The 24321-nt window shown below is 36.5% G+C and overlaps 1 protein-coding gene across 1 annotated transcript; it reads left to right on the top strand.

Annotated features, from left to right (window-relative positions):
- Positions 1-863: 863 nt before the first annotated feature.
- LOC105343524 (uncharacterized) lies at positions 864-23430 on the top strand. The gene is made up of 3 exons (XM_011450915.4): positions 864-1296; positions 19623-19838; positions 22558-23430. The coding sequence occupies exons 1-3, from the start codon at positions 921-923 to the stop codon at positions 23286-23288; spliced, it is 1323 nt and encodes a 440-aa protein (XP_011449217.3). The 5' UTR covers positions 864-920; the 3' UTR covers positions 23289-23430.
- The last annotated feature ends 891 nt before the right edge of the window (positions 23431-24321 follow it).

Below are 24321 nucleotides of genomic sequence, written 5' to 3'. Positions count from 1 at the left end.
ATTTATTATAACGCGATCCTTCTTTTTAGGACACGTTTGCTTAGAAGTGCCTGATGCTTTCAAGTTATGACAACTTACTATTTCATTATAAGTTATTCCAAGTGAAAACCAGAAATTGAGTCTTTGTGATGTGTCAAGTGATGTCATCACATCACGGACTTAGGACATATACATGTACTAAGTTAATGTAAGCAAATGAAGTAATTGCGATTAAACGCAAAAATCATTGCGTTTAATCGCAAAATCATTGCATTTAATCGCAAAATGTTTGCGTTTAATCGCAAAAATTATTGCGTTTAATCGCAAAAACGTTTGCGTTTATTCGCAAAATATATTGCGTTTAAACGCAATAATAGCTTTGCGTTTAAACGCAATATTTGTTTTGTGTTTAAACGCAATGATTTTGCGATTAAACGCAATACATTGCGTTTAAACGCAGAACTTTGCGTTTAAACGCAATCCACTTTGCGTTTAATCGCATAACTTTTTGCGTTTTATTGCAATCTTTTGCGTTTAAACGCAAAATACATTGCGAATAAACGCAAAAGATTGCATTAAAACGCAATAACTATTGCGATTTAACGCAATATAAATTAATTTATTTATTGAACTGGCCTCAATAAGCTTCCGTAATAATGAGAGAATAATGGATTTAAAAAAAAGATTCGTGGACGAAAGTACCGAATGTATTTATGCATATGTTGATTTAAATATGATGCGTTTTCTTATAATTATAGGAAATGGTTTGTTTGCATAAGTGTAACGAACTAAGAACATTAGAAACATCTTTAAATTGTCCCAAACTTTTGGGGGTGCCTAAACGTCTAGGGGCCTAAACGTCCTGCTACCTTGTCGATTAGGCGCCGAAATGTCGTGGTGCCGAAACGACTAGGTTCCCGTCAAATAGCGCGGAGACCAAAATGTCAGTTTTTAGAGAGTTGAAGACCTTCGAAGGATCTGTAGAAGAAAAACTTTTAAGGACAGCATTGAAAGATCTTGAATTCTATGATTTTGCGAATCTTGTTATTGAAACTTGTAACGTCTTGAAACCGGTCCCCTTTGTAAACGCAGATGTTGTTTTACAGTCAATGTATTTAGAACTGTCCAAAGAAAAAGCTTACAGTGCAGAGACTTTCGAGGAGCTAGACGTAGGCAACACCGATGTTGGATACACCATCGTTGCATATGACCAACTGTTTAATACAGAGATGGTGAAAGAATTGATTGACCACGGTATATGTGCAGTGCCTGAAGAGTGCAAGCCAGCTGTTCTAGCAATGTTGAAATTTCTTCGTGGTGGGTAAAAAGATTCGCAGACATGCCTCATAATACTAAAAGAATGATTTCTTATTTAATTTCTTAGTTATTAACGTTACATGCGTAAGTATCATATTGTTGGGTATTTATCCTATCAGGTATCATCTATAGAAAATGTATGAGACACTGTTATAGTATTTATTGTCATTTTAATACTGGCGTGCGACCAGTTCTCGCCGAGTACCATTTCTCGCCAGTACTGTGACGTCATTTCATCAACACATAAAATTATATACGAAAAATGATGTCACAATGTACTTACGAGAAATGGTACTTGGCGAGATCTGGTCGCACGCCAGTAAAGTTCTGCAGATCATGCACCCATTCAAATTAATGGGTTATAATATCATAGATGGTTCAGATATCTGATAAACTCCTTCACAGTAAATGTGGTGCTGCTATTTTGCATGGCAAAATAACCAAGTTTGGTGAAATATGACATACACATACATAACATCAGTTGTTTAATCTATCATATAATGTCATTTAATAATCTACCAAATGAATTTCCGCCAAAATTGATCAATATGCCTTGCAATTAAGAGAGCAGTACCGCAGTTATTGTAAATGGGTCTTTATCTTCACTGGATGAAATATCTGGTTTCAGCGCTGCGGAAACCCTTTGGAAACTCTGCGGAAACTTAAGATTACTTTAAGTTTCCGACAGGTTTCAGCACGGAAACTTCAAGTTTCATTAAGTTTCCGCAGTGCTGAAACTTAGGCTGTCCATGAATCCAAATGGTTTCCGCAACGGAAATTTACTGAAACTTGAAGTTTCTGCCTAGTTTCAATCTCCATATACGTTTGGGATACATATTGTTTACAAATGGTTTCCGCGACGGAAACTTACTGAAACTTGAAGTTTCTGCATAGTTTCAACCTCCATATACAATTGGGAAACATATTGTTTACAAAGGGTTTCCGCAACTGAAACTTACTGAAACTTTTTATATTTTTGCTTTCACAAAAGCTGAGCAAGGTTTCTACTTTATGTAAAACCAAAACAATTTCAAACAGTTCCAAATTTATTTTGTTCAAAAATCTGAAATTGTTTCCAATAATAAATAAAATACAGCCAAGATACAATAATGGAGAAACATCCATATGGCAATTCCCTTATTAGGGACTTTTATTTAAAAAATGATAAAATTGCACAAGAAAAAAAACTCCCATAGAAATCTTTACATTTGTATTTTTTTTTCATCTCGATTAAATGCCTATCAAATCTCCCTTTAAAAATGCAACAAAGATCTTACTTTTTTAAAAATATGAATGCAATTTACAAAATAAATGCACGTACATGAATAAACAAAGAAAACTTCACTGTTACATGAACATGATACACTTGTCTCAATTTGTTTTGAACTACAATGAATATGTACACCATAAAATATTTTTGAAAAGTCGTAAGTATCCATCTTTAAAAAAAAAAATACACTACAAGATAGTAGTTGACTATAGAGGTATGACCCAGATTTGATTTGAATATGTCAATAAATTCCAAAATGAGGTCAAAGTGACCCACTTACAAGTTGGGATAAACCTTTTCTTTGTTAGTAATATAATCTAATGTTTTACAATAGAACAGGATTTGATATCATTTTTTTGATAATCCATTAAGTCCAAAGTGAACTTTTCATTTCCACCCATGATGTACCAACTGATCAGATTTAAATATCATAAGCATGTCAGTATTTAAATAGATGACCCAGAGGGAGATATGAAAAGCTTGTTGGCCAATAAAAAGCTAACAATGGAGCAGTCTGTCAAATCATGTGCAAAAATATGATGTACACATTTAATTAATTATGCTGATTGCAACACACTTCATTCCTGATGAATATTCTTCTTTACACACGGTTTACCTTCCTACATTTCACTACTTCACCTACATTAATATTTTTAAATCCAAGACATGAAGTAAAATATACATTGTTTATATATGACAAGTATTACTACATGTACATGTACTTGCTTTTTGTAGCATGAATGTATAAAATACAAAGTATCACACAGATCATTCACCTTACAATTCTCATCAATACCAGCATTTTACTTATGATATAAAAGCTAATTCCAATTATATATTAGTTACATAACACAGATTAAAATAAAACCCACATGGAAACAACTTTCCATCCAAGTAATTTTGTTATATAAAAATTGTAATACATGGGGTATATGTTGTCTTTATATATTTTCATATACGACATAATTGAATATTGTTTGGTGTATTTTATCATTTCTATGACCCATGCATTCATCTCCTAATGCAGTGTTTTTACATTTAAGATTGGTTTCTTAATTTTTCATATATTGCTCCAAATAAAAACTAAGTTATCAATAAATGTTTAAACAAAGAAAATGGAAAAAAAAGTAGTTAACACTTATCAACTTGGAGGTGTGAGGATATATGTTACATGGAGTCTAATATTTTATGCAATATTTGCAAATATAACAAATTATTTAAGAAAATGAAAGTTAATATCTGCAAGGTCTAATCAATCATTTAATAAGTCAAAACCATGTGATTTTCTAAGATTCTAGCTTACAGACAGACATTGTAATATACTGGTATTTGATCATATAAAAAAAGTACTTTTATAGTTTATAGGTTTTTTGAAATGAGAATACTTTACAGTTAAAAAGTCTTGTTCTGCAGAGCTTTAGTCGGGTCATAGAAATGTGTCAATAAGGAGTGTCCTTGGCTGTTGTTGATGTAACCTGAGTCGTAGTTTATGGAAATAGGCCTTTTTGGGGGACTTTCGAGCATTGTCCAGACCGGTGAAGCACTTATATGATCACATCATGGCTACAGCAGACTTAGTAGTTCTGGACAGTGGTAGCATTAAAATTCTTCTTCTTGCAATGAACTTGTTCCTTTCACTGGGCTGTACTTTATGTCTGTTCTATTTATCTTAAACATGAATAATAAAGTTTCATTTAGATTTTTAAACAATAAACATAAGTCATTCAGCCTAACATGTAATAAAGGCATTCTGAATAAAATTCTGAATACAGAAGCTACTATGCAGTTGCCAGTTGCTGTTTAAACTATGTCATATAATGACTACAGTAGTATCTGGTCTAAAATGTTTCATTTATGTATGAAGCTATGTTATTTTCATTTTGATTCAATTATTGTTTGTTGTACAATGGACAAACTTATCAACAATAAGTGTGTTTCACCCCCCCCCCCCCCCCCAACAACCTCCTTTTCAAGAACTTTCAATACCTTGCGTTCACATTGTCCAGCTGGTCAAAACATTCACCCGAATCACTGAACGGAGGATGCAACTAATCACCGGAAACATCGACTTTGTATGCTGTCAATGCTGAAAAAGAAAAACGTGAAAGATTTCATTTTCCGGATTTAATTAATAAATTTTTTTCGTTACATTTAGAGTTTGTAAATTGTATAATGTGCGAAAGATTCATTGTTCGTCTTGTTTACCAACCAAGCATTCATATATTAGGGACCTTTATATAATTATATATGTGTATACCCTGGATAATCTTGATTATCATGCATATAAAGTTGGTTAATGGTTAACTTGGTCAAAACGTATATTTAAAAGAGATACGGTAATAAAAATTTAAACACCGAACCAAGTTTGAAAAAATGACGCCATCTTGATTTGATGGCGCGAGATCTCGTTTACAAATGAGAGATAAATTAGAGCCTTGAAAATGTTATTGGGAGTATCTTTATTGTGAATTAAGTTACCTTGATATGAGTTCTTCGTTCCTGCATTATCTCCTTGTTGTAGAGGCTATTAATGCTTCTCAATTCTCCATTTTACAACAGCACCTTCTTGTCCATTTTAACCTTCGCTCGGAATCATAAAGTGCGCCAATACTGACCAATCAGAACCCGCTAAATCTTGGAAAAGTGCATCTTGGGATAGTTTAAAATGAATAATGTTTAAACAAAATTATCATTTTTTACCGAATAGTATACTTTTTACATGTATATTTATTTTAAATAAGAACTGTCGGAGTCAGTATTTCCTGGTTAATTACGACAAAGTATTGGCGTGTGTTTGTTACAATTGTATTTGTAACACGTGATTAACCAAAAAAAATGGCCGACCGTTTGTTTACAAATGTCTAATGAAATTAAACAAGTTTTAATGAGACAAATGTATCAGATTTTGTCTTTAACTATATTTTATTTACATGTACTGATGATTGCCAAACTAAATATGATAGAGCCATATATAGTTTACTGACAAGTTAGTCTTGCATATTTATGTAACTTGTCCAATTTTCACCGCGATTCTAAGCACGGTCATATTCTTATTCAAAATATAGAGGTGTGAAAATATTATGTTCATCACAGAGCAGGTTCTGCATGAACACACAGAAATCACAAATATAATTTGATGCCGATCAATTAACGGGGTCCGGTTAACAGCGTTCACCGGTACGGTGAATTTACAACTACGATGAACTGATGAATTGATGGCAATTATTTTACAGTTACACATGTGCACTGATTGGTCATGCGATGAACAGTACGTTAAGAATACTTATGAAATTAAAATACAAACGCGTTAAACAAGCCGGGAAGTAAACCGTACACGTCGGACTGATATATAAACAAAATATAATTTTAACTAGACACGATCTCGTTGCGAGCAACGAGGAGGTCTTCCGTCTGATTTTAGAAATGGAGATTTATGTTCGATCTTGATTTTGCTATTTAACAGCTATACATGATTTAAAACAGGAAAAGAGGATCTTCATTTTAAGTGCCTGATGTAACATAAATGGTAAATGAAAATGGGTGATGAGTACCGAGAGACACTCTGAAGTCGCAAACGCCCGATTCTTTGATTGTTCCGAGTATCTCAGATCACGTGATCAAAGGGTATAAATACGAGATGCCGTGAGTCAGCAGTCAGTCGCAGTGTAGACGCTGAAGTGAATACTTCAAGGTAAGCTTATTGTTCGTAAGTCAATATTGCTCAGCGATTTGCAGAACAATAATACTGGCGTATAGAAGCAACTTGTCTTCGTGAGCGTTGCTTAGATTCAGCGAGTTGACATTTGTTATCAGTTACGAGGGTGCTTCGTGGGGTTGCTTTGAAGTGACCGACAGAAGCGACGGGTTGTTTGAAGCGACCGATATAAGCGACGGGTCGCTTGAAGTGACTGATAGAAGCGACAGGGTGTGTCGGAGCGACGCATAGAGTTCGGCTACGGCCCATATATTCAAGTATATATAATTAATTGAGTTTTGAATCAATAAAAGCTAGGCAAGCGATAAGGAAAATTATTATATATCTTAAACAATTATCATAAAAATCAAACACCTCAGCAAGGTATCTGAGGGGACCCATTATAAATATTAGCGTGTTTAGGCAGACACGTTACAAAATTTGGCGCCCACGTTGGGACCACGTTTGATTGTATGATTTTTGTACATTAAAGTTTTTAAATAATAATCTCGTGTTTTTATTGTAAAAATGGCATTGGAAAATATTACCGAGGAAATACAGAGAATTGAAGCGGAGCTTGAGGAGCTTAACAGGACGACGTTCGAACACTCGATGAAACTTAGAGAAGATATGAAACAGCAGACCTCGACTCCAGCACATCAAACTGTTCGGAAAAGCGACTCTGGAATTATGTCTGAAGGTCCAACAGAAATCAGATTCAAAAGAAGAGAATATAACCAAATGTATGACCCTGAATATCCAGAGGATCTCGATTTAACGGCATCGCCGAGGTTTCGTGAGAAGAATCGAATAGAAGTAAGGGAAAATGAACCGCGAATTACTGTCAGGCGACAACGACCGCTTGAAGCGCCCACAGAAAAAGATGAGGGAGGATATAAAAACCCCGATACTTCTTTTAAGAAGCCATCCAACTATATAAAGCCAGCGACATTTGATGGCAGCGCTTCGTGGCTAGATTACAAATCGCATTTTGAAGCGTGTGCAGCCTTGAATGGGTGGACAGACAGGGAAAAAGGTCTCTACTTAGCAGTGTCCTTAAGAGGAAACGCCCAGGGAGTGTTAGGCAACCTTGCTGGCGAATTAGGTAGAAACTACAATGAACTCGTAAGGGCTTTAGAGGATCGCTTTGCACCTGCAAATCAAACAGAGCTATATAGAGTTCAATTGAGAGAACGTAGACAGAAAGCAACAGAGACGCTCCCAGAATTGGGCCAGACAATAAGGAGATTGGCACATTTAGCTTATCCAACGGCACCGAATGACGTGAGGGAAACGCTCGCAAAGGAACAATTCATTGATGCTTTGGTGGATGCGGATATGCGCCTTAGAATCAAACAGGCCAGACCACAGAGTCTAAACGATGCAATAAGGCTTGCAGTAGAGTTAGAGGCTTTCATAAAGTCAGATTTCGGGAGAATAGAACAGAAGTCACACTTGCGTGTGGCTAATGGTGACTCCTCCAGAAATGATGATGCCGACAACACCGATGAATTGACGAAGTGTCTAAAAGGCTTACAAAGCTCTTTGAATGAGCTTAAGTCGGAAATACGAGAAATGAGAAAGCCTGATGATTCAAGGCGATCAGCCCAAAATGGCAGTAAGCAAAGACACTTGCCGAAAACAATAAAATATTACAATTGCCATGAAGAAGGACACATAAGCAGACAATGTCCATCAAAGCAAAAGAATAGAAAACGTCCAGTAGAAAGCAACTACGGCCCTAAAGCGCCACGTCCTGCATCAGTTAGTGCAGCAAAAACTAGACCGGAGGAAGAAGTTAAGCAACCTTCAGTGGCATTTAATAGACCGAGTGAGGCCGGAATGTATGCCGTTGTCTGCATAGGCGGAACTGAGATAAAAATGTTGGTAGATACAGGAGCGACTGTTACCTTGCTTTCGGAAAGAGCCTACGACAGAGTTCAACAATCAAATGGCACCTTTGCTATAGACAAAGTAAAGCAAGATATTATGACCGCTGAAGGCAGATCTTTGAGGGTGTTAGGAAAGATTGTGACCAATATTCAATTGGGTGATAGGGAATATCTTTCACAAATAGTAATATCATACATAACTGTGGATGGAATCATTGGCTTAGATTTCATGACTGAACATAAATGTTCGTTAGATATACCTAAGAAGGTATTAAGCATCGGCAGAGAGAAACACTCGTTGTTGCTTGAAGGTACGCTAGGGTGTTACAGAGTTGTTGCTTCAGAATCGTTCGTTGTTCCAGCTAGAAGTGAAATCATCACAACTTGTGATGTGTGCGTGCCAGATGGGGTAAACCTTTGCAGTGGTTTGGGGATCGTAGAGCCAAGGGACTGTTTGATTACGACAAATAGAAGTCTGGTGGGGAGGACTTTAGTAAACAATGAAACTAGAGTACCTGTTCGGTTTATGAATCTTTCACAAGATCCTCAAACTATTTATAAAGGGACTAACATTGGACAACTTTGTCCAGTCGAAAAAGTGTTAGAGACTACAAAAGCGACCGACCACCAAACGAATTGGTCGAGGGAACTTGAAACTCTGAGTGAAGTCACGAAATACAGGTTGAATCAAGAGCAAAGAAAGGCAGTTGATAAGCTTCTTGAGAACTATGCCTTTTTGTTTGCTAGTTCAGATAACGATCTCGGGAGAACAAACGTAGTCAAACATAGAATTGACACTGGAGATGCCCGTCCTATAAAGCAACCACCAAGGCGACTGCCAGTCCACATGAGGGAAGAGGCAGATAAATTAGTAGACGATATGCTACGGCGAAATGTCATAGAGCTGTCTTCGAGTCCCTGGGCCTCTGGGGTTGTGCTTGTCAAGAAGAAAGATGGTTCTACACGCTTCTGTGTAGATTATCGGCGTTTAAATTCGGCAACGTTAAAAGATGCGTACCCTTTGCCGCGCATTGATGACATGCTCGATAGCCTGAGCGGTGCGTCGTGGTTTTCAACGCTCGATTTGTGCATGGGCTACTGGCAAGTAGAAATGGAACCTGAGGATAAGCCGAAAACAGCCTTCGCGACAAGAAAAGGTTTATTTCAATTTCGGGTAATGCCGTTTGGTCTCTGCAATGCTGGAGCAACATTCGAGAGGCTTATGGAAACCGTACTTGCCGGGTTGAACTGGGAAATTTGTTTGATTTACTTAGATGATATTATTGTCATCAGCAAAACATTCGAAGAGATGGTAGAGAATCTTTCAAAAGTGTTTGGTCGGTTGGCTGGCGCTGGACTAAAATTGAAAGCGAAGAAGTGTTCTTTGTTCTCTAGGTCTGTAGAATATCTTGGGCATGTCATATCCGACAAAGGAATAACTACAGACAGCAAGAAAGTAGAGGTAATCAAAACAATGAAAGCACCAGCCAATGTCAGCGAACTTCGCTCATTCTTGGGCATATGCGGATATTACAGGAAGTTTGTTAAAAACTTTGCCGGTATTGCAAAACCCTTACACAAATTGACAGAGAAGAACAACACCGATTCTTTTACATGGAGTACAGATTGTCAAACTGCCTTCGATCAATTGAAAACCGCCCTGATAAGCGCCCCAGTACTTGCACATCCCGACTTTAACAAGTCGTTTATATTGGACACCGACGCAAGTAATTTTGCAATGGGGGCTGTGTTATCACAGGTTCATGAAGGTAAAGAGAGGGTAATTGCTTATGCTAGCAAAGTTCTATCAAAGTCGGAAAGGCAATATTGTGTGACAAGGAAAGAACTTCTGGCTGTAGTGTACTTCACAAAGTATTTTAAGCATTACCTCTATGGGAGGAAATTCATTCTGCGGACAGATCATAGCTCATTAAGATGGTTAACTTCTTTCAAGAATCCCGAGGGTCAATTAGCTCGGTGGCTTGAAGTGTTGTCTACCTTCGATATGGAAATACAACACAGACCAGGAAAGCAACATCTGAACGCAGACGCCTTAAGTCGTCTACCCTGTAGGCAATGCGGCTATGATATTGATGATGACAAAGAGCCGCATGTTCGAAGGGCAAAAGCCGATGATAAAGAATTCGCTTTTGAAGGACCTTACATAAAGACAATACAAGATAATGACAAAGAGCTTAAATTAGTCAAAGAATGGATGGGCAAGGAAAAGAAGCCAAAGTTTCGCGAGATCTCTAGTCAAAGCGTATTTTTACGCTCACTATGGTCACAGTTAGATATACTTACTATAGAGAACAATTTGGTTTGCAGACGAGTAAAAGACACGGACACAGGATTAGAGAATTTACAAGTTGTTGTACCTATGTCGGAAAGGAGGCGCATCTTGCTGGATTGTCATGACAAAAGAACAGCGGGTCACTTGGGGATAAATAAAACGATAGCTAGGATACGAAGCAAGTTTTATTGGCCCGGCCTGAACAAGGATGTTCGAAGATACGTGAACGGGTGCGAGGTTTGTGGGAAAAGAAAACCTTCGTTCGCTGGACAGAGAGCGCCGATGCAGATTGTGCAGAGTGGGTTTCCAATGGATAGGTTAGCAACGGACATAATGGGTGAATTGCCCGTGACAGATTCAGGGAATAAGTATATTCTCGTGGTATCCGATTATTTTACTCGTTGGACTGAATGTTTCGCTATGCCGAACATGGAGGCTAAAACAGTGGCCCAGATAATAGTGGAGGAGGTTATAGTAAGATTGGGGGTACCATACACTATCCATTCGGACCAAGGGCGTCAGTATGAGAGTGAACTGTTTAAGGAGGTATGCAACCTTTTGCAAGTAGAGAAAACTCATACTACACCTTACCATCCACAATCCGATGGTATGGTGGAACGGTTTAACAGAACTCTGGAGGCCATGCTAAGTTCATGTGTAAACCAAAATCACACCGATTGGGACAAGCAGCTACCATACCTCATGATGGCGTACAGATCGGCGGAACATGATACTACTGGGTTTAGTCCAAATTATCTTATGCTCGGTAGAGAAGCAACTACCCCGTTAGATCTCGTATACGAAATGGAAGTGCAACGAAAACCTATTCCACAAAATCGATGGGCGTGGTTGCTCCAAGAGAGACTGGAGCAAGCTCATCGCATCGTACGAGAAAACACAAAAGCAGAAATGTTGCGACAGAAGCGTTACCACGACAGAAAGTTAAAGTGGCAGATATTTTCCCCCGGAGATAAAGTTTACGTTTATTTTCCGCGAAGAAAATTAGGTACATCGCCGAAACTAACAAGCTTTTGGCAGGGCCCGTTTTCGGTCCTCGAAAAGTGCTCGGAATGCACGTACAAAGTTTCGTGTGGAAGCAAAGGTTCTCCTCAAGTGATACATGTTGATAGAATGAGGTTGGTTAAGTCTCAGATTTTGACTAATGAAGAGGAGGTCCCTAAGTTAGAGTCAAATTTCGATGAAAGAGAATCTGGTGATCAGATAGATGATGAAAATGATAACAAGTTGGGTTTAATTAATATTGAAGCTGAACAAGAGTTACCGCAAAGATCTGTTAGAAACAGACGCGCTCCTGCTTATTTGTCAGACTATGTGTTAGGTTTTGATTAATTTTGAATTGTTGTATTATATGCCTGTGAGTTAAGAGTATTCATGTCTCGGACTAGTAAATATATTAAATTGGTTTTTGTATCCTTTCAGAACCAAACCCATGGCTAATACCAAGTTAACTAAAGCGAAGCAACAGGAAGGATGTCCTTTCTGTGACAAGCCAGTAAACGAGCCTTGGCAAGATCATGTTATCTTATGCTCAGGCCAAAAACACAAATGTCTGACGTGTGGAGTTCGCTTTAAGAAGAACAGCTATCTTCTGAAACACATGAAGAGACACGCTCAACCAGCTACAGTAACGCCACCAGCGAAAAAGCAGAAGTTAAGTCCCTCTCAGTCTTTAGAGAAAGACCCAGAAAGGATCGAATCCACACTCACTACACCAGGTTTAGAAGAGGATGACAGCCCGAGTGAATGGGAAACGCAAGACCCTGGCAACCTAGAAGAAGTTCTATTGGGATCGTGTAGTGGGACAGATGAAGAGGAAGAGTCAATGGCAAAAGATGAAGACAATGATCTAGAAATCGGAAGAATAGTGAGGAAGAAAACTCAACCTGTCTTGTTCACTGGTCGCAGATCCGAAGAAACCAATCGAGATCAAAAAGTTCGTAACGAAAGTAGCAATCTGGAGCCATCTACAAGGGATGTAGCCGTGCAAACAGAACCAATTTTGTATGTACACTCCACGAAGAAGGTAACAACCAAGTGGGAGAATGGAGTGAAAGTAAAGGTGATTGAGAAGAAAAAGAGCCTGAACATGGTGTAGAGACACTCTGTTTGTTGTACGAAAATGGTAGATAACCATTTCTTGTTGTGGAACACTTTTTGTTTAAAAATATTGTTAAAAATAATCTACGATCATTGTAAATAAGAAAAATTGTACACACTGCTTGTTTGTTTTTATTCCTGGATTCAAGCGAGGACGCTTGAGAAGGAGGCGTGGGTAATGTAACATAAATGGTAAATGAAAATGGGTGATGAGTACCGAGAGACACTCTGAAGTCGCAAACGCCCGATTCTTTGATTGTTCCGAGTATCTCAGATCACGTGATCAAAGGGTATAAATACGAGATGCCGTGAGTCAGCAGTCAGTCGCAGTGTAGACGCTGAAGTGAATACTTCAAGGTAAGCTTATTGTTCGTAAGTCAATATTGCTCAGCGATTTGCAGAACAATAATACTGGCGTATAGAAGCAACTTGTCTTCGTGAGCGTTGCTTAGATTCAGCGAGTTGACATTTGTTATCAGTTACGAGGGTGCTTCGTGGGGTTGCTTTGAAGTGACCGACAGAAGCGACGGGTTGTTTGAAGCGACCGATATAAGAGACGGGTCGCTTGAAGTGACTGATAGAAGCGACGGGGTGTGTCGGAGCGACGCATAGAGTTCGGCTACGGCCCATATATTCAAGTATATATAATTAATTGAGTTTTGAATCAATAAAAGCTAGGCAAGCGATAAGGAAAATTATTATATATCTTAAACAATTATCATAAAAATCAAACACCTCAGCAAGGTATCTGAGGGGACCCATTATAAATATTAGCGTGTTTAGGCAGACACGTTACACCTGATACTATTTTGTTTCAGGTGTTTAGAAATTCGTCACCGTTCTTGAGATATGTCAGAAAGAATATTTTAGGGGCCGGACCTTATCTCCTTATTGGGGCCGCTGAACAAAAATTGTAAGGTTGCATGTTATTAGGTACATTTTTTTGAGCATCTTTTCTTTTATACTGCATTTCAAAATATTTTTTCTTTTTGAGATATAGGTTATCAAATTTTTGGACTTTTGCCCCTAAAAATCCTTAATTACGTAACACATGAGAAAAATCATTATAATGTTAGGCTACATAACTGTTAGATAAACATATTTGCTTCTATAATCTATTACGAAATACCCCTCGGTAAAGAACTATAGGAAAAAGACTTTAGAGCCCTCTAGGTCCCTAATATTAGGGGCCAGCCCCTTTTTCATGGTATCAAATGAAAGGTCATTTGATTATAAAGACATTTTGTTCAACAAGTGTTCAGAAATCCGTTACCATTCTTGAGATATCTGAGAAAGAATGTTTTAGGGGCAGGTCCCTTATCTCCTTATTGGGGCCGCTGAACCAAATTTTTTAGGCTGCATGTTGTTAAGAACATCATTTTGAGCATCTTTTCTTTTATACTGCATTTCAAAATATTTTTTCTTTTTGAGATATAGGTGAGCAAAGTTTTGGACTTTTGACCCCTAAAAATCCTTAATTACGTAACACATGAGAAAATCGTTATACTGCTTGGCTTCATAACTGTAAGATAAACATATTTGCTTCTATAATTTATTACAAAATATCCCTCAGTAAAGAACTATAGTAAAAAGACTTTAGAGCCCTCTAGGTCCCTAATATTAGGGGCCAGCCCCTTTTTTCTTGGTATCAAATGAAAGGTCATTTGATTATAAAGACATTTTGTTCAACAAGTGTTCAGAAATTCGTTACCATTCTTGAGATATCTGAGAAAGAATGTTTTAGGGGCCGGTCCCTTATCTCCTTATTGGGGCCGCTGAACCTAATTTTTTAGGTTGCATGGTGTTAAGTACATCATTTTGAGCATCTTTTCTTTTATACTGCATTTCAAAATATTTTTTCTTTTTGAGATATAGGTGGTCAAAGTTTTGGACTTCTGACCCCTAAAAACCCCTAATTACGTAAAATATGAGAAAATCGTTACACTGCTTGGCTTCATATTTGTAAGATAAACATATTTGCTTCTATAATTTATTACAAAATATCCCTCGGTAAAGAGTTATGGGTAAAAGACTTTAGAGCCCTTTAGGTCCCTTATTTGAGGGGCCAGCCCCTTCGTCCTGATATCAGCAGAAAGGTCTTGTAAATATAAACTTTTTTTACATTACATGTTTTAACAAAATATTTTCCAGAAAAGAGATAAAGAGAGAAAAGCACAAAAAATTACGACGCTTTTTTAATGTCAATTTTCGAGCCATAGCGAGCTTTGGCGCCAGTAGTGCTAAACATACAAAACAACAATCATGCAAAACTTCAATCTTTCGTTTACCAACCGTAGAAATTTGAGCTCAAAATCTCTTATATTTTAGGAGAACGGCCGCAGACAAAATACCCATATAAAAAATAGAAAAATCTCAATATCTCCAAAACGGATGTGACGTCATCAGTGCAAAAAATTTCCTATCAACTTCAGACCACTATCTATCACATCTGAAAATTTGATGGAGATCGGTTAAGCCGTTTCTGAGAAATCGCGTGCACAAAAATGGGAAGAAAAAAAAAGAATAAAAACTAGACACGATCTCGTTGCGAGCAACGAGGAGGTCTTCCGTCTAATTTTAGAAATTGAGATTTATGTTCGATCTTGATTTGCTATTTAACAGCTATACATGATTTAAAACAGGAAAAGAGGATCTTCATTTTAAGTGCCTGATACTATTTTGTTTCTGGTGTACGAGCTTTGTTCAACAAGTGTTTAGAAATTCGCCACCGTTCTTGAGATATCTCAGAAAGAATATTTTAGGGGCCGGACCTTATCTCCTTATTGGGGCCGCTGAAAAAAAATTGTAAGGTTGCATGTTATTACATGTAGGTACATTATTTTGAGCATCTTTTCCTTTATACTGCATTTCAAAATATTTTTTCTTTTTGAGATATAGGTTATTACATTTTTTGACTTTTGACCCCTAAAAATCCTTAATTACGTAACACATGAGAAAAATCATTATAATGTTAGGCTACACAACTGTTAGATAAACATATTTGCTTCTATATTCTATTACGAAATACCCCTCGGTAAAGAACTATAGGAAAAAGACTTTAGAGCCCTCTAGGTCCCTAATATTAGGGGCCAGCCCCTTTTTCATGGTATCAAATGAAAGGTCATTTGATTATAAAGACATTTTGTTCAACAAGTGTTCAGAAATCCGTTACCATTCTTGAGATATCTCAGAAAGAATATTTTAGGGGCCGGTCCCTTATCTCCTTATTGGGGCCGCTGAACCAAATTTTTTAGGCTGCATGTTGTTAAGGACATCATTTTGAGCATCTTTTCTTTTTTACTGCATTTCAAAATATTTTTCCGTTTTGAGATATAGGTGGTCAAAGTTTTGGACTTCTGACCCCTAAAAATCCCTAATTACGTAACATATGAGAAAATCGTTATACTGCTTGGCTTCATAACTGTAAGATAAACATATTTGCTTCTATAATTTATTACAAAATATCCCTCAGTAAAGAACTACAGTAAAAAGACTTTAGAGCCCTCTAGGTCCCTAATATTAGGGGCCAGCCCCTTTTTCATGGTATCAAATGAAAGGTCATTTGATTATAAAGACATTTTGTTCAACAAGTGTTCAGAAATCCGTTACCATTCTTGAGATATCTCAGAAAGAATATTTTAGGGGCCGGTCCCTTATCTCCTTATTGGGGCCGCTGAACCAAATTTTTTAGGCTGCATGTTGTTAAGGACATCATTTTGAGCATCTTTTCTTTTTTACTGCATTTCAAAATATTTTTCCGTTTTGAGATATAGGTGGTCAAAGTTTTGGACTTCTGACCCCTAAAAATCCCTAATTACGTAACATATGAGAAAATCGTTATACTGCTTGGCTTCATAACTGTAAGATAAACATATTTGCTTCTATAATTTATTACAAAATATCCCTCAGTAAAGAACTATAGTAAAAAGACTTTAGAGCCCTCTAGGTCCCTAATATTAGGGGCCAGCCCCTTGTTCTTGGAATCAAATGAAAGGTCATTTAATCATAAAGACATTTTGTTCAACAAGTGTTCAGAAATTCGTTACCATTCTTGAGATATCTCAGAAAGAATGTTTTAGGGGCCGGTCCCTTATCTCCTTATTGGGGCCGCTGAACCAAATTTTTTAGGTTGCATGGTGTTAGGTACATCATTTTGAGCATCTTTTCTTTTATATTGCATTTCAAAATATTTTTCCGTTTTGAGATATAGGTGGTCAAAGTTTTGGACTTCTGACCCCTAAAAATCCCTAATTACGTAACATATGAGAAAATCGTTATACTGCTTGGCTTCATATCTGTAAGATAAACATATTTGTTTATATAATTTATTACAAAATATCACTCAGTAAAGAGTTATGGGTAAAAAACTTTAGAGCCCTCTAGGTCCCTTATTTGAGGGGCCAGCCCCTTTTTCTTGATATCAGCAGAAAGGTCTTGTAAATATAAACTTTTTTTACATTACATGTTTTAACAAAATATTTTCCAGAAAAGAGATAAAGAGAGAAAAGCACAAAAATTCACGACGCTTTTTTAATGTCAATTTTCGAGCCATAGCGAGCTTTGGCGCCAGTAGTGCTAAACATACAAAACAACAATCATGCAAAACTTCAATCTTTCCTTTACCTACCGTAAAAATTTGAGCTTAATATCTCTTATAGTTTAGGAGAACAACCGAAGACAAAATACCCATTAAAAAATTAGAAAAATCTCAATATCTCAAAAACGGATGTGACGTCATCAATACAAAAAATTTCCAATCAAGTTCAGATCACTATCTATCACATCCTAAAATTTGATTGAAATCGGCCGAGTCGTTTCTGAGAAATCGCGTGCACAAAAAAAGGCAGAAAAATAATAATAATAATAGGGAAAAAGAAACAAAGCAATAACAAGAAGGTCTTCCGTTGGAAACGGAAGACCTTAATAATAGGGAAAAAGAAACCGAAGAATAACAATAAGGTCTTCCGTTGGAAACGGAAGACCTTAATTATTTGGTATACTTTCTACATCAAATGTATACGTGCACCACATGGCTAGTGCTGGATTTTAAACTGATTTTGTAATATAACGTATAACTTCAGTAAAATTATAAATAATGCTTATTATATCTTATAACAGAAACATGTGCATGTTTCATAAACATGTATCAATATCTGTGTTTACAGTACAGAAAGTAAATACAAAGTATAGAAATGCACGAATCACATAGGCGTCGAACCGGGGGGGGGGGGGGGGGCGCTAGGGGGGGGGGGGGGCTTAGTGCAAAGTTAGACTTAACCAATAGGCATATAGCCCCCCCCCCCCCCCACTTTTTCTCGCCGGAAATGTAATAGTTCCTAAATTTACCTTGAAAGATTGAGAAGTTGGAGTAATAGGCATACTAGCCCCCCCCCCCCCCCCCCCCCCGACACGGATTAGGAATTTCATGATTTTGGGGAAACAAATTTAGGTAGGGAAATTTATTTTCGGAAGTATATAGTATAGGTATACCCCACCCCACCCCCCCCCCCCCCCCCCACCCCCAACGGATTAGGATTTTCATGATTTTGGGAATTAGGGTTTTTTCTCAATATTTCTGAGGATTAGTCTAGCCCCCCCCCTACACTTTCAATTTGCTTCCGACGCCAGTGAATCATGATACAGTCATACATGTAGTAAAGTCTGAAATGCATGTAAATAATTAAACAATTATTATATAAGACTCAAACTCCAAGTGGGTTTTACTTGTTATTATCAAATGTAGAATTTTTTAAAAAAAATTCCTGTGTACATGTGTTGGCGTGGTATTAAAAAAGAAATGAATTAGCTCTAAACTTCAGGTTGTACGAATATTTGGTACGATTTGTAAAAATTTACAAACGACTTTACCTTAATATGTTTGCTTAATTAGTTACTGTACCTCAAGGTTCATTCAAATGATAACTAAATGATTTAAGAAGGAGTCTTACAAAATAGGTATATTAATTTATTTTACTAAATAATTATAATTTACTTATCAGTTTTACTAACTCAGGTACACACAAATTGAAAAAAAAATCCCGCCGGGCTCCAGTTATAAACTCACGCTTCGTACTGTGTATATGTTATGTAACAGTCTTTTGTTCACTCCTGACAGAAAAAACCCTGCAATCCACACAGAATATACAGGAAAATCACAGAGGAGGTCACCTGGACAAAGAATGTATACACATGTATACACGTGCCCGAGTACCTAAGATTAATGATTTCATCATATGCATTAAACAAAATCAGACATCAGTTTTTCTTTTCAAATTCAATTAATTACTTAGTAAGGTTCTTAATCGCCTTATTTTCCACATTTGAAGATAGTTACATGTATACATATAGTTTCAGTCACGCTGAAACCTTACTATACATTTTAGTATGTACGGATTCATTATCATTAGGCTAGAATTAAACTTAAACCTGTTGAAAATAAATGATATCACTATTAAACTCAAATCAATTTTAGTTTAAGTTTCCGCATTGCGGAAACCATCAGGAATCTTAACTTAAAGTTTCAGCATACTGAAACCTAGCGGAAATGTTCTGAAACTGATTGATATTTCCATAATAATTTACACAACTTTTCACATGATTCAAATATAGTTTCCGCATTGCGGAAACCATCAGGAATCTTAGACTAAAGTTTCTGCTGACTGAAACCTAACGGATACTTGCTGAATCGATATAATGGTTTCCGCATTGCGGAAACTATACATGAAAATTCAACTTCAAGTTTCAGCAAGGTTTCCATATAGTTTCAGTTTTGCTGAAACTTGATTTTTCATCCAGTGCTTTTTTTTAAATTAAAAAGGTGATATCACCTGTTCAAATGGGCGATATCTAAAATCACCTTTTCAAATTAAAAAAAGTGATATCACCTATTTGAATAGGTGATATCAGTTTATTCAAATGAGTGATATCTGATGTATCACCTTGTTATCAAATTAAAAGTTGTATGCAACATCACATATTCAAATAGGTGATATCATTAACGGAACAATAAGTCTGTTCGGTCGACTGATGTGATTATTTGCCTCTTGTTTTTTTTAACAGATAAAAAGCATCACCAGGAAGCTTTGTGTGGTATGAAAGGAGTAGGGGATACAGCCACATTGACAGCTGTGATGGCACAACATCTGTTCTCTCCCTTGATTGCAGGCAATGATTATTTGATGGACAATAGATCAGAAAACCTCCCAAGATACCTGTATTGTCCATGTGAAAAGGAAAATTGCAAAGCATTGATGAAAAGTGGATGCACAGCAATAGGTAGGTACATGTGTCCAGTTGTCTTACAGCAATTTTAACCCACCCATAATATTACTATAGTACTTATAAGGTTTGTTACTGACTGTCTACGGAAATATATTGGGTTGATCAAACTCATAGATGGCGAAGCGACAGACTACAGAAATTTATCAGGTTAATCAATCTCATAGATGGCTCGGCCCTCACCTCTCCATTCATGAGATTGATTAACCCAATATATTTCTGTCGTCAGTCAGACCCAATAAGTGTTTTGTTTTCTGAAGGACTATCAAGTGAGACATTTATTTCACAAGAAGTGATGATTTTCAAAACTCCATGTAAAAATGGTCTTGCTTATCAGCTGAGATTTTCAAAATCTCATTCTTACCTTTCAAAATGTCTTTGAAAATATACCCTGCACTCTCATTCACTTAATAAAATTTAATTAACAGTTGTTGCTATTTAATCGTTTTCTCCCTTCCCTCTGCAGTGATTAGTGCAGATCTTGATGCTGCCATTTTATTCAGCTTCAGACTCAATAATGTGATAATGTGACAGCAATTCAAAGGGCAACTACTCTGATTATACCCCACGTTGGTTGCAAGGGGTATAATGTTTTTGAATTTGACTGGTCCGTCAGTCAGTCTGTCTGTCTGTCCTCTTGCAAAGTTGCGAGGGGTTTAATGTTTTTGACTGGTCCCTCAGTCAGTCAGTCAGTTAGTCAGTCAGTCCATCAATCCAGTTTTTCTTGTAAGGGCAACTCCTTTTAAACCACTGTACAGAATATTGTGAAACTTTGTATAAGGCATTTAGGACACAATGTGTAGATTTGCATGTTACAAGGAAATTCTGATTCCATTATTTTTTTGGAAATTTTGACCCTTTTGACCTTAAAATGACTTAGTTGTTGAAGACAAAGGAGTAGATGTGCATATTTGCAGAAATTGTTTTGTGAGTTATGCCTGTTATCAAATAATTTGTGTATTAATGCACACCTTGCCATTTATTATGTGGATCATTGTCAAGTAATAGCTGAAGGTGTGATATGTGAGCTTGCTCACTTTTTTCTTCATGTAAAAGTAATTTCAGAGGGCAACTATGCTAAATATTTGAAGAACTTAAGGAACACATTTATGTATTAAATTTTATGAAATGTCAATGATTTATCACTCAGCAAAGTGTTGGCCATATTGCCAAATATTTATTCTCACAAGACATACATTGAGATATTTGGTAGTCGCGTATCATGTTTAAAGTAATGAAATTTTAACATTTCAGTCCGAGGTAAATCAAATACCGGTATTGTTGAACTTCAATATAGCTCTCAAACACCAATATCTAGAATACCATGGATATGTCGAAGTGATTTGGAGGTCAGTCTTTGATTTCTCAGATCTCAGATTCAATGTGGTTTAAGTATTACCTCAATATCTTTAATCTTGGGATATATCTCAAGGTTTTTCTCTGTCCCATTGAGTTTTAGATAATGAGGTTTGATTGCATTTTATTTTGAGCCATGTAATACTATTACATGTTTTAACAGTTTAAACTACTTGCCCAATTATATACACCTAATGCTCTCTAGATTGCTTAGATAAAAATGTAAATTTATATTCATTAAACATGCCCCAGGAGACCATAGGGGGTCAGACAGCTAGTAATTCCTTACACTTTACCTGAGGTAAAGATTCAAGTGAACTTCTTTGATAATAAGTTTCCTGCTTTATATGTGACACATACATGTACATGTACATTTGACAATTCTCTCAACATTTTTCAAAACCCATATTCTTCATTGATGTCTTAACTTTGAAGATTGACATTTTGGTTTATTTCAAAGGCGCAGTGCCATATTTTGAAGTGAAGTAAACTGCTTTAATTAAAACTGTGTTGATATTCATGGATACATTTATTATCCCCTCGCGCAGCGTGTTATGAAGAGGATATAGCATTGCTGCTGTGCATGTGTGTGTATATATGGTGTCCTTTTCAGCCCTTTAAGCAAGGTTCAAAGAAAACCCTTGCATGGGGGGGGGGGGGTGAGTGCATTTAGGCATTCACTTTAGTCTGACAAATGGGGACATCTGGCAATAAAGTTGTGTCTGCATCCAAGCCCATCAAAGCTGAGTGCTTTCAAAGTAATGGGTACTTGTGAATCTGGTGCATGATGGAGTGGTTGTAGCAAAAAACTGCACAAGAATAAAGCCTCCTCCCTTACATTTGTCCATTTTCTCTATGACCAGCACTTATGGAATGCAAAAAAATTAGTTCTGCATTTGAATTAAAAAACACACAGGTATAATACGTTTCATAATGATGAAAATTATTATATTTTGATTTACCAAATGGATGTATCGTGATAAAAAAATGAATCAAATATTTTACCCTTCAGTATGCATGTTTTAACATTTATATTCTACGGTGTGGTTGTCTGTGTCAGGCAAAGCCAAAAGCATGATCACAATTTCACACAATTTTACTGTCAGATTCATTAGAAACGTGCATAGTTAGATTCGACTATCTCTTTATTCATTACAATTAAGGTCACATGATTAGTCTAGGCATTGTGACTTCATGTGAGTAGAGCAGATATCGCTACATTTTCACATTTTCATATTCTTCTCTTCTTGAAGACCAATAGGAGGAGGGGATTAAAAGAGTGATAACTTTTAGCTAAAAATATATGTTTATTCTGTTTTTAGAGGTAGGGATATTGACTTTTTTTATTTACCCTTTGCAGGTTCACCAGAGACCTGGCATGGTTATGTAGATATTATTTTGAATCAGAATGTAGCAGCTTTACTCTTGGAATGCCCATTGAAAGAGGAAACCAAACAATTTGAGCATGATGATTATCCGGATGATTGCGAGGAGGACAACCCTTCAGATTTTTTTGATGATGATTTTACAGCAAAAGAGGTAGGCCCAACAAGAATAAAGAGAATCTGCATGGAAAACGATGACAATGAAGAAGGAGACACCCTTAATATGACTTCACAGCACAAAGAGGACAAATCAATGAAAGCAATGGACCAGCTCATTGCACAAACAATCACAAATGCCTTCTCCCAAGTCAATAAGACACCAGCGTTATCTGGGTGGCTAATACCGACTATTGGTTGCACTCTGGATCATGTGACTGCACTTTTCTATGACCCCAAAAATGATGTTCTGCTTCAGAGTGTGGATCGAATTCCAATATGGGGATTCAATGGTCTCCATATTCCATCCATTGTCCAGATCTGGATGTTTCTGAACTTCACAGTTTTCACATCTAAAGACCTTGCAGATGCATATGAACTGAATAGATCGAACTTTCATAGTCATGCTAAAAATAGATTAAAAGATTTCAGGAAAATGAGATGTGGAAAAGCCTTTAAACCTATGTATGATTTTGATTACTATAGTGATATATTGACAAGAATGAGAAAGAAAGGGATAAAAGCTAATAAAAAGCAAAGAGAACATTAATGTTTAAAAATGGAACTTTTTAGCCAAGGTTACAAAATGTGATTTGGACTTTTTTGTACAAAGACATGTCTGTGGCTTATAACTGAATCTGTACATCTTCATAGTATTGATGTTTTTTTTTTCTACCTTGTTTAAAGTGAAGTAAGAGATGAAAGATTTTTACAAATATTATGCTATACATGTATGTGTTATTGATTGTGATGACATAAGTCAAATTAAATGCTATGCCATTATTTCATTGCATTTGTAGTTGAAAAATATGCATATCCTTTCTATAGATATTTAGGTCTATGAATATTATGATGGAATTTATGTGACATATCCTATTCTTTTTGCTGCTTTAGTTAGGTTTTTGGAATATAATTCATTTAAGAAGATAGCCATATAAGATATTAAGGTACCAAACAGCTATGTAAGAATAGTTTTCCAAAGAACAATCAGGTTATTGAAATAGTGAAAATGGTGGGCAGGCGGGTAGATGGGTATAAACCCTATTGTACATATAACTACTCCTACAGTTTTCAAAGATTGGATAGGATTGGATTTTGATTTTTGTAAATTTATGCAAAAATACCACCTGCTGAACTTGGTCATTTTTTTGCATATCATGAGATATTAGGCACCCCCTATTGTGCAATTAACTCCTCCTACAGTATTCAAGATGGAAAGTTTCTAGTTTTGCAAACAATTGTGTCAGATATTTGAATTTACTTGAATTTTGTTTTTTGATAATTTATGAAAAAAATACTTGCTGTTGAACTAAGTCATTGTATGCCTAATACGGCATAAAGGGTACCCCTATTGTACAGATAACTCCTCATGAAGTATTCAAGATAGAAAAATTGTTTTTACAGATTAATTGTATATGTATCAGAGATGTGCATATTACTTGTATTTTGAATTTTGATAATTTATGAAAAAAAATACCAGCTCTTGAACTTCGTCATTTTATGCCAAATACTGCATATATGGTACCCTTATAGTATGGATAACTCCTCCTACAGTTTTCAAGAAAGGATGTTTTCTTTGCAGA

The sequence above is a fragment of the Magallana gigas genome, chromosome 4, assembly GCF_963853765.1.
Source record: "Magallana gigas chromosome 4, xbMagGiga1.1, whole genome shotgun sequence".
Lineage (NCBI taxonomy): Eukaryota > Metazoa > Mollusca > Bivalvia > Ostreida > Ostreidae > Magallana > Magallana gigas.
The sequence above is the reverse complement of the archived record's forward strand: the minus strand, read 5'-3'. Positions and strand labels throughout refer to the sequence as shown.